This window comes from Dermochelys coriacea, chromosome 5 (genome assembly GCF_009764565.3).
Source record: "Dermochelys coriacea isolate rDerCor1 chromosome 5, rDerCor1.pri.v4, whole genome shotgun sequence".
Taxonomy (NCBI): domain Eukaryota; kingdom Metazoa; phylum Chordata; order Testudines; family Dermochelyidae; genus Dermochelys; species Dermochelys coriacea.
The window spans coordinates 122360694-122373047 of NC_050072.1; the positions used below are offsets into that span (position 1 = coordinate 122360694).

Here is a 12354-nt window from a genome sequence, read left to right on the forward strand (position 1 = left end):
GTGCAGTGTTTATATTCCAGGGACTGAGGCATGCCCCAGTATTGGGGGGAGGGAGAGGAAAAATGTGGGGTACCCCTAGAACTATTCCCTACCGTAATTCTAACTATATAATGACTAAACTAAGTACAACTACTAAGCTAACTGAACAAGCGTTCCAGCTAACCATCACAGGAGGTAAGAAGGAACTTAAGTGGCAGCAGGTCAGCAGGGTCCTATATACGGCACCACGGAGGCGCGACTCCAGGGGGTGTCTAAGTTGAGCCAATGGGTAGGGGAAAAACCTTCTGGCTACTGTGTACACGGCACGCACACACCGAATTGGAATCGACATGAGCAAGCACTTGAAGAACAATGGTTCCTCTAATTTTTAAAAGAATAAACCTCTTTTTAAACCAGAAAACACATTTAATATTCCAAATATGTCAGTTTTAGAAAAAATAAACAGTAGCAACAGACCGCCTTAGGAAATGAAGCCCTTTTCCTTAAAAATATCTTGAAGCCAGCTCCAAATTCAGCTACACCAGCTTGCCATTTGTGAGTAAAAAATAAATACACATTTAGTGGGAGAGGGCAAGGTGAACATCCTAAATTCAGGCATCATTCAGGAGTTGCTTCTGTTGCTGGAGTTCCTATTGCAGGCTCAACAGCATAGCTAGGGGCTACGTGCAGGAAGGGAATGAAGTTGAATCGTATGCATGCAGCTACGAGAAGGATTTGTCCCTAACATAGTAACTATTGAAGCACAAATGGTACCCTTATAACAAAGTCACCAGCAGGGGTACTCTCCAAGTAGCACATGTCCAGCGTTCTGAGTTTTACATTACCTTTTCAAAAGGTTTGGAATTATCTGGTTAGCTTACACTGTAGAATGCATTCAAAGTTCTCTGCATTGCCTTTTTAGAATTGCAATGAATAGTAAACAAAACAGCAGTGCTACGAATAGCTTTGATCAATGTTTCACATGTGCATATGGTTTAGCAATATATGCTCACTTAGGAATGAGAGTCATCATCATCTTTGGTTGTCAACAGCAGGAGGCACTCCCAGCCTTCTACTACAGTAATCATGGTACAACCCAACATTTGTTTTAAAATGTTATGTCTTAGGTTATCTTTCTATCTCCTTTCTTTCCTGTTCCCAATCAATGGGGTTGTGTACAATGGATATAGTAACTTCTGTGGTTTCCACATGCAAGGAGAATTAGTGTAGGACTAAACCATGCAGAAAGTTTAAATGTGTGAGAAAAGAAAGCTCATTTTCATAACCTTGCCCCTTCCCTACCCAAAGAACTCTGAAAGCTTCTCTGTGGAAATCCTGGTAGGGGGAATTTTGTTTGTTCTTGTTTAAACAGACTGATTTTTTCCAAGAATAAGATTATCCACTTTGAAGCCAGTATTTGTAGCCAGCCAGGCCTTGGCCAGCCCACAAAGGCTTGGTATATACATTTATTCTCGATACACTACAGCACAAAATAAAAAACAAACAAACACACCTCCGTTTGAATTTTTAACTACTGCAACATTGCTTACAGCCCGTTTCCCCCAATGCTTTGCACTAAGACAAAGTAACTAGCTGGAGATTACGACGAGAATATATACTGGTTTTTCTTTGCTTTGTCACATTTGCAGCATTGTGTCATTTTAGGTACTTAAAAGGCATGTGTACAATCAGAATTTTGCCAATAAAGATTTTTAAATATTGGTAATGTGAAGAAGAGTGCTTCTATTTCAGTAACATCTATCAGAGAATTCTGGAGATACGACAAGTTAGGTGAACCTGAAAGAACTGTATGAAATAGCAAGCAGCTATTTTACATTTCTATGATACAGTTAGTCTATGAACAGACAAATGTACTGTATATCAAAACTAAGACTCAACGAAGAAACTTGTAAATAAGATCTGACTCATCTTTTTAATACATATTTTACACTTTTTATAACTTATGTTAAGTTTCCAAAGAACTGGGGATAAGTTAATGAGAAACTCTGCCTATGCCACCTTCAGATAAAACAAATACTGAAATACTATAGCTATATAATATTTTGGTCTGATAATCTTATTGCAGATTTATAAAACTAAACAATAATCATAAGGAAGGTATATTTAAAAATACACAACAAATCTACATGTTCCCATTTATCCATTGGTTTCAAAAAAGTGGTTTCTGGAAATGTCAGTATGTCAAAGGACACTCACAAGCCTGTAGGTTACTTTTGGATTCTAAACCACCTGTGATTTTTTTCCAGGAAAAATGGCAAAGCTTGAAAAGAACCCATAAGGGTTTAGAAGGGCACTCATGGTGCACTCACCCTTCTATCTCATCCTTAACTACCTGCTCCTACCCATCTCTTCTTTGTGGAGAATACTCTGCCCTCTGTAAGGGTGAGAGTGGCACAAGGAGGATCCTCATTCCCTAAAGGGACCACACCTGCTTTACAAAAAGAAAAGGAGTACTTGTGGCACGTTAGAGATTAACAAATTTATTTGAGCATAAGCTTTCGTAAGCTACAGTCCACAGTTATTGAACAGTTGCCTGCCTTTTAAAATGTTATGCTTTGTGTTTCAGTGTATTTGATCACATATAGATGTGTATTCTCCTCACTTTAAAGGTCTACTGACTGCAAGAGCCGCAGACTCTCAATAGACTGCTTCTTCCAATTAGTATGTCCATTGTTATACCCCCATGTTATATTTGTTTATAATAAGGATGTCCATGTTCTTCTGAGATTCTATGAAGCTAGTGTATGGTTCTAATTTCAAATTCCTTAAAGCAAGTGATGTGGCTGTGGTGCCATTTCTGACATGAACAAAGTAAAAAAAATGTGTTATCCTCCTTTGTCCGATTTCCAATTTAGATTTTAGGACAAATATTTTAACATATATTCTATGCCAATATCAAACTACAACCACTTGCATTGTTTGATTCCACCCATTCAAGCTTACATCAGGATTGAGGTTGCTGACAAGCAAAACAGAATTTCCTGAAACACCAGCAACTCCAGGGATAGCCATCCGTCCAGTCACTGCAGAGGTGGTGATTGTGAGAGGACCAAGTGCTCCAGGAAGAGATGGGACTGAAAGACCTGAAAAATGATACTCAATTTATGGCCCAAAGGAAGTAGGAAAACTATTTCAGAAGACAAAAAAAATTTCAAATTATGTAACAATTGATTGATTTAAAAATAAATTCAACACCCAATAATAAAAGGCTCCAAAAGCGTATTTTAGTTGGTTCTCCCAGAAGACTATCTACGATATAGACCAGTGGTTTCCAGCTCTTTTCCTGGGACAAAAACTCCAAGCCCAACAAAAATCCATCCACATGTTCTTGACTCAGTCCCTTCTGTCGTATAATTATGTCTGGCAAAAACAGACACACAGATATCTGGGTTGGAGGTGAGGGGGACATCCATGGGCAGGTGGGCTATTTTGGGAGTTGACTGAGTGCTACTGGAGCTTGCTTTTTAATTGTAGGCTTTGGGGTCTTGCACTTCTCATGATGGTCACTCCAAAATACAAACCCACTACCACAAAATAAAATAACAGTGACATTGCAAGGAGATCTTGAGTAATAAAGTAGTAAGGGTGGGAGGGATAGCTCAGTGGTTTAAGCAGAGCCTGCTAAACCCAGGGTTGTGAGTTCAATCCTTGAGGGGGCCATTTAGGGATCTGGGGCAAAAACTGGGGACTGGTCCTGCTTTGAGCAGGGGTTGGAGAAGATGACCTCCTGAGGTCCCTTCCAACCCTGATATTCTATGATAAGCATGTATATAAAAAAGCCATAGTAATCTATCATTTTTAGAATTACAGATTTCTAGTAGCCCTTTTTACTGTGTGTAATTTCTTAATAAGCCAGAGCACAAATGACAGAGCGTAGATCATGACTAAGGTTAAGATTTTGTCACAGATATTTTTAGTAAGTCACGTGACCTGTCCCTGACTTTTACTAAAAATATCCCACAAAATGGGGAGCCCAGCTTCAGGGTCCCCACACCGCCTGCAGAAGTTGGGCAGCTCTGGGGGCTGCTCCCAGCTTTGGGGGCCCCCACCGCCTGTGAGGGCTCGAAGCTCCAGGTCCCCTGGCATGGAGTTGTGGGGGGCCCTCCACGTGGTGGCCGGGAGCTGCGGGGGAGCCCTCACTGGCCGAGGCAGCTGGGAGCTGTAGCCTCTGGCAGCTCCGGGTGCCCCGGTGCCTGCGTCTGCTGAGAGCTACGGCCCCACCACCCAGAAACTCGGGGGGGACCCCGCAGCTCCTGGCCGACAAGGCTGAATTCACGAAGGTCGCGGAAGTCACAGAATCTGTGACCTCCGTGAAAAAAATCGTAGCCTTAATCATAACAACCAACAGAACATGTAATTCCTACAGTTTATTTAAATAGTAATACTTTGGGTAGTATTCTATGCAAATAGAGGTAGACTGACTGCTTTTTATGAATACTTATAGATTTTGATATTGCTGCACTGTCATTCTGTTTAACCAGATGGATTTCAACAATTTAAAGCAGTCTTCAAGTTTACCAAACCAAAAATAAAGACTTACCTGCAGCTTGATGAAAACCAATGGCTGGGGCAAATCCAGCAGCCCCAGCATATGGTGAAGAGATTATTCCTGGGGTGCCTAGAATTCAGACACATCTAATTAAAATCTATTCCAACATATTTAGCAAACAGAAAGATTGTCAGTATAGAGAGATTTCCTATCACTGAAATTTCAGAACAACACTCAAAAGTTTACTGTATCTTATAGAACTCAGGTTCAATAACGAAAGTTGGTTTGAAAAAAAAAATTATTTACAAGGTTAGAAGATGCAATCAGAATTTTCACTGCTTTGTCTGCAATAAAAATCTGAAGATGTGAACACTAAATATCAAAAGGAGAGAGATAAAATGCTAGCATAGTGAAACAAAGTAAATAGTGAATGGATTCTACCCTCCCACACCAACCCCCGTTCAATACACTTACATTTGGGTTAAATCTCTAGTTGGAGTTTCTTTAGTTACCTTTAAAATTTAGAATTTATTTTAGATACTTTTCTCTGTATCAGCTTTGATGTCTCTTCCTAAATTAGGTTGGGACAAAGGCTACTCTGCTGGCAAGATACAGCAGCGAAAAGCAGACTGGTAGAGCATTGTCCAGCTAAGTTCAGACACTGTACCAGGTCAAAAGTTTCTCCTCTGTGTCTAAGAATTCAACTGGAGGGGAGGGGGCATAAGGGTAAGAAGAGAAGTCTGAGCCACGCTAACTTGAGTGCTTTTGAAGAGAGTGAGGCTATGGACAGGGGATTTTGAATCCTTTGCGATACCAGGTATCAACAAGATGTGCCAGGAGCTGGCTCCTTCCTCTGACTGTGTCAAAATGCTTTCCTATTCTTCATAAGGACATGTGACAGATGTCCCCATCAATGCCCTCACATATTCTGATAAATTGAAGGTTACTACTATGAGAATGTTAATATCTGCAGCCTCAGACAGCTATTTGAGAAATGAGAAAGATAAGAAATGTGGTAATTGTTCACTTATTTGTGAAGGTTGCAAACACTTAGGAAGGAAAGGAATGTATGTTAACAAAAGGGGATACAACTATAAATAACCAAATAAAATTAAAAGGTTAAGATTTAAGATGAACCTGTGAAAATTCCTGGCAGCAAAGTACAGTATTAAATAACAGAATGCTGTCCCCAAGAAAAGCAATGAATGCCCAGTCATGAAACATACAAGATTAGAAAACCTCACAAAACAAATGTGAAGGCAAATAGATGGATTAAATATTTTATTGGATCTTTTTAATTTCTAACATCTAATGGCATGTCTATGTGAACCTTTAGTTTATGGCAAGCTGGGGTGTAAATCTACCCTGCACTAGCTTACTGCAGACTAAGTGTTCTTGTGGACTCCGTTAACGTCCTCTTTGAAACAGGACTAGATCAAGGCACGTTAAACTGTATAAATGCATCAGCAGGGTTCACAAGGTCAGTTAGTCTACAGCAGGCTAGGGTGGGGTAGAGTCACACCCCACTTTGCCACAAACAAAATGTTTGCATAGACAGCCCTTAAGATTCTGATTAAACACTTATATGAACAATCTGGATATGTTCAAAAGTAGACTTCAAGGACAGGATCTCAAACACTGCCCTCAATATGACCACATGAAGTCACATTTTGGGAAGACTTCAGGGAACAAAGAATTAAGAAATAAAATCAAGACGACAGAGTACAGTCACCTGCTCTGCTATTCAATTGAATTCATTTTACACACTTCCCAAATTTTTAGTTTTCAATATGCCACTCATCTTTTACTTACAAAATGTAACTGTATTCTAGAAGTTTACAGGGGGAAACATTAATTGAACAAACTGATACAGCCTGAAATAATATACAACAAAATGAATTTAGAAGAACTATCTAGCAAACACGCTTATTCTACAATCACAAACTGCCTCCCAGGCTTTCCCAAGTGGTCAAATCCCCACCTGCAAAGCTTCTCTTTGCAAAGATGAAGGCTACAAACTGGGAATCTGGAAACATGTGGAGCCCTAACTAGAACAAAGATTGCTTTCTTAACTGCTTTCATTTTAATTGAGTTTTAAAATCACTCAATTACCCTGAGCAGCACATAGGTTGGTGTGTGTACATACACACACACAACCACTCCTCCCTTTCAAAATGAAATGTTAAGCAAACGAAAGAATCTGTTTACACACTCAACTACATTTTAGTCCACCACTTCTGAGAAATGCATTCTACACAAAGGGCCCTTCATTTTCAGTTTTTAGTTTATTTCATTTACCCCAAGAATTTATCAGTGTTTATTACTACAACTACAACAACAAAAATGGGTGAAAATCGGTTAATATTAATATTTTTCTGGGTAAATATTAGGGTTTATTTTGGTGGACAGAAGGACAGGAGAAAAAAGTATTCAGTAGATTAATGTTTTGATGAATGGAATTCAATGTGGTTTGATACAGAACTAAAACAAAACTCAAAACAAATGCTACCTCTGAGTTTAAAGAAAAAAATATATCTCTAATCCCCAAATAAAACTTTTCATTTGAACCAACAGCTTACTGCTGTAGACTTAGAACTATTAGCCTATAAATATTTATATTTAATAATTGGGCCACACCATTTGCACTGCATACACTCAACTTCATCCTTTTCTCCTGTTTTTGTTTTTTCAAAAAGTTGAAACACCTCCTTGTGTTGTGAAATGTATTCCGATACAGATTTTTGTATTCTTTCCATTTTAGAGTGTCAGATCTTTAAATTATCTGTTAACAGCTTGAAATATGTACGTGGTGGACATGAGATTCATCAGTACGTTCTGAAGTGCATGCACTTCAGAACTTGTGCGCGTGCCTGTTTATTGTGTGCATCTTCTATACGAATACACAGCCTCACTTCAATAGGCAGTTTTGCATATACACACAGACTAGCGTATTATAGTAATACATATATTTCATGCAACATACTGTATTTCCTTAATAAAACAAGTTATTTTTATATCTTTGATACAAAAGTAGGGTGAAAATTGGGGAAAAAGTGAATACTTTTTGTAAAACCCACGATTTTTTCAGTAAAACTCAGTTTAAACTGAAAATGAAGGGGGTCATCTACACATAATGTAAATAAGTAACATGATCATGGTATGTTCATTTTTTGACTACTTAAGTCCCAAAGGCAGAAATGATAAATTGAATTAGATACATTTCCTAAAAATAAAAATAAAAAAAAAATGGATATTAGTGGGTATAGTGCAATACTGTAGGAATGACCACATTAACAACTGAAGCAGACACCTAAGCTCTGACATAAATTATTTTGACAGTCTACTACCCCTCTTATCTGTAGTCACAAAGTGTCCCTTATACAAACAATGCAAAGCATTAATCACATCACATTTTATGCTTGAAATACATGCACTGGTGCATTATACTGACAAGTTTTGGCAATATGGGTACTAATCATTCATTCACAGCCCTGGTTTCCATTGTCGTTTATTACTGAAGAAGCAATAACAAAAGGGCTTTTATTCTGCCAGATGGGACCTGTATGTTGGACACTGATACCAAACAGACACGTAAGAATAGAATACAGCTAAAATAGGAAGATCAGGAATTCTAGCATATGTACAAAATCCTCTGCTATCTAGTTGACTGCAGATTTTAAGCAAATGCTCAGAAAATCTATTATGCCTTATGGGAAAAAAAACTTTCAAATCAAATGTATTCCAAAATGCATCAGAAGTTTTTTAACATGGGATATCTACAAAAATGTTTGACATTCAAATGATTTTAAATACAGCAGTGTTTTTCAGTAATTACTTTAAAAAAACTGCAATATCCAAATCCTAAAATACAGGCTAAAATCGCTAAACATACATACTGATAATTATCCACCACTGTTGCTTGCTTTATCTGAATTGTCTATCATTGCAGCCTCCACTTTCTACAACAAAGAGGAAGCCCAGGTTTCCAGCTTCTTCACTATCAGGTCATTTTATCTTCAGAGCCCTCACTCCCCCTGCCCCCCAACTCCCCACCCCAGTCCGGAGCCCACTCCCACACCCTGAGCTCCTTATTTCTGGCCCAACCCCAGAGCCCTCACCCCCCTCCTGCACTCCAACCCCCAATTTTGTGAGCATTCATGGCCAGCCATACAATTTCCATACCCAGATGTGGCCCTCGGGCCAAAAAGTTTGCCCACCCTTGGTATAGATACACAAGGAACAGTGAGAAGCAAGACGACACTTTTAATTTGTGGTAAAGGAGCATCATAACTATATTCCTGAGGGAATTCTGAACCAAAAAATTAAAAATTCTGAGCACAATATTTTAAAATTCTGCACATTTTATTTCTCAAATAAGTGTGGAGGCTCCAGCACGGTACTGGAGAGCACAGGCCACTGGCTGTACTGAGGTGGGAGATCACTGTGCAGCTCCCACCACTCCGGACACAAACTCAGCAGTGAAGCTGCACCCAACCCTAACACAGCACAAGGACTTGGCCTGCCCCAGAAGCACCCATCCTTCATGCCAGGTGCACCAGGTGTGGGCAGGCAGGCTCCTGCAACTCAGCAAGGCAGGATGCAAGTATGAAGGGGCTTAGTGTGGGGGGATCCAGGTGTGGGTTGAGAGGGCTCTGTGTGGGACAATCTGGGTGCAGGCAGCTCAGTGGGGGATCTGGGTACAGGAGGGATCTGGATGCACAGGAGCTTGTTGGGGGGTTCTGTGTGCAACGGTAATGGGACTCTGCAGGAGGGTCCAGGTAATGGTAGTTGGGACTCAGCAGGGGGGGTCTGGATGTCGGGGGGGGATAGAGTTTGGCAGGGGGGTCTGGGTGTGGGAGGCATAGTGGAGGGTCCAGATGTGTGTGTGTGGGGGGGGTGCAGGTGGGGAAGTAGGAATTCAGTTGCAGCTGATTGGGGCTCCATCGGGTGGGGATCTGGATGCAGGTAGCTCATTCGGGTGGTCCAGGTACAGGGGGAGTGCGGCTCATTGGGAGGGGTTCTGAGTGCAGGGGAGTGAGGACTGGCGGGAGGATCCGGGTATGAAGGGGTCTGGATGCACAACGGTTGGGTGGATGTGGAAGCAGCTCCCTGTACAGGGATCCCTCCCCTGCAGCTGAGGAGCGATGGATGCAGTTAGCGGGCGGGGGGGGGCGGGGCTGGGGCTAATCTCTGAAGTTTCATCTTCTGAAAGTCTGAACCAAACCTTTAGTAATGTACATTTTGTGCTTTAGTTTTTTTTTTTTTGGGGGGGGGGGGGGGTTTAAAGCACAGCTTTCCAATAAATCATGAGACCCTCTAAAATACTTACACATTTTCAAGCAGCCTAATGGAACCAGTGTCGGTTGTAGACTACTGTGTAATTAGACGTTCTGATGCACAGTATTTACTCATGTATGCAGTACAGTTGTAGCTGTGTTGGTCCCAGGATATTAGAGAGACAAGGTGGCTGAGATAGTATCTTTTATTGGACCAACTTCTGATAGTTTGGAATACTATTAAGGAAATTTTGCCCGGTGGTGAGTAAATAATTACGTTCACAGAATGCCTTGAGACAAAACCTTTTGGCATTAAAAGTCTGAAGAATGGTTGGGCAAATTCAGTTAAAGATATTCACTTATTTTCCAGGAGTAGATATTTTTCTTTAACACTTTATTGGCATCGTGTACTTTAGATTCACTCGTGTCACTCTCCTTTGGGAACCTTGGAAAATGAGGGTGGAAATTCCTAAAGGGCAATACAACATAAAAAGCAGAGAGGTACTTCCTCCATTATATTTACTTAGAAGGGGGTTTCCTTACCAAAAGTGGCAGCCATGTTGGGGTCAAGGGAGGGCTGGCCATCACCAGAAGGCAGGTCAAGGCGAGTGAAGTCTCTGCTTTTGTCATTGTTGTATTTTACATTAAGGCTTGTTAGCTTGGAGAAATCAATATGCAGAGTGCAGCATGCATTGTAGATATTCTGGCCATCCAGAGCCTACAAAAAAAAAAGTGGTTGTAAAGTTTAAAAAGGCAAAACATGTTTACCATTCACATATCTATATTTACTCAAATTCAGATCCACACTAACAGCAACCTTTAAGTTGTTGTTGGACCATTCCAGACTAGCCATTGCACCACCTTCAGCCAAAGATCCTTACTATCTAGAATATTAGTGTAACCTACTGGGTCGGTATCTGTTACATATCTCTCTCTCTGTGCCAATCCATAGCGAATGGGGCCTTGTATGGCCCCCAGCTACAGAGCCTGGTATCCTTAAATGATCCTACAGATTCATGCTTTTAAGCCTTAGACATCTTCCACATTTAAACTGCACTATAAAATAGTGGCAGTGACATTAGTTTGGGGTTTTTTTGGAAAAACAGACCACTGGAATTTGTGGATGTTGGCTCAAGAGCAGTAAATTAGAGTTACTCATTATAGAACTACCCCCACACAACTAGGAAAGGAATAATTAACTGAATGTGTCTTGATTATGCTCTTTTGAAGCATCATCACAATCTTTTCTGCACAAGCACACTTGAGTACTCTCCTAGCACCTCATCACAAAAAACAAAGGAAAAAAATCAGAGGCTACATATTTTCCACAAATTACCAGTTATGATTTCGGATTCTGTTAAATTGAAATAAAAATAATGATCCGCAAATCCCTAGAAAAATTGAATTAAACGTCTTTACCAGTCAGCCACCTTAATTCCAAATAAAACATTCTCTTAGTATTGAAAACTTTTTACTCAATAGTTTACAAGTTATACGAAGACAGCAGAAAGGCCACCACAAAATGGCTACCAAGCTAGAACATGGAATGATCAGGTGATCATTAATCCCTTGGATAGGATTCTCATTTGAAGTGTGGCCATTTGGCACTGCCAAAGCAATGTAAAGACGTCTTACAGTGAGTGTAAGGTCCCTTTCTGCTGGCAGAGCAGAAGTGGCTCTAACTTTAAGTGGCTTTAACATAAATAAATATCAGACTTAGTACAGAATGTGAAGATTTATCACATTACTGAAAAATAAAATCCATGTGCAATGCCTGAACTCTGGTCTCAAAATAAACAGAAGAACATGATTCAGTTTGTTTGCAAGTTTGCCTGAAAATAAGTCTACACATTTAGTTATTCATTTGGGACTTCTTTCTCTTTCAGCTATGCAATTACCTGAAAAAATTAACACGAACAACCACAAAAGTACTATGTTCTGCATAAGGAAAGCTACAACAACAAAAATTTTGTAGCAAGAGACATCTCTTCCCTATATCAATGCTCACATTCTAAGAAACCAAAGGAAGATAAGCGGAAGTGGCATGCCTGAGGTCCATTTTCAAGAATCCGTTACCTGATACATAGTAAGGCCTGGGCCACAAAAATTTTATAATGGTATAACATCTGGTTAAAGGTGTGAATTTCTTTTTATTTAAAGTCATACAAGTACAATGCATTGCTTATACACCAGTACAGCTTATTCCTTGTCCAGTACAGCACAAGGAGAGTTGTACTGCCTAATTAGTATGACTTGTAGTATACTTGTATATTAAAGCTGTACAACTTTTATATGTACCCATGGGCTTAGCGTAAATGAGTCAGGGAGACAAAAAAAAAAAAAAAAAAAAGAAGAAGAAAACTGTTGAAAGTAAAAGATAAACTATCCAAAAACTTCAAAGTTGTTATTTACAGATAAGTGATACGTTATGCAATATTGTTAGCCCAAAGTCAAAACAAGTAAAATATTTTTAAAAGCTTTTTAAAAGAGTGATTATATCATGAAGATTTCTTATCTAAGAACAGTTAAGCTAAACAAACTTTGTAGGGTATAGGCTACTATGCAATTTTAATAAATTAAATTCACCAC

At 39.7% G+C, this 12354-nt stretch overlaps 1 protein-coding gene across 2 annotated transcripts in view; it reads right to left on the reverse strand.

The window, feature by feature from the left end:
- Positions 1-12354, reverse strand: part of PTBP3 (polypyrimidine tract binding protein 3) — a 115177-nt gene that overhangs the window by 13522 nt on the left and 89301 nt on the right. For both annotated transcript variants that reach the window (XM_043514400.1, XM_043514399.1), the window contains 3 exons: positions 10309-10483; positions 4541-4618; positions 2944-3083 (listed from right to left, as the gene is read on the reverse strand). In XM_043514400.1, coding sequence (XP_043370335.1) covers positions 2944-3083; positions 4541-4618; positions 10309-10483 — 393 coding nt within the window. The remainder of the gene's footprint in view (positions 1-2943; positions 3084-4540; positions 4619-10308; positions 10484-12354) is intronic.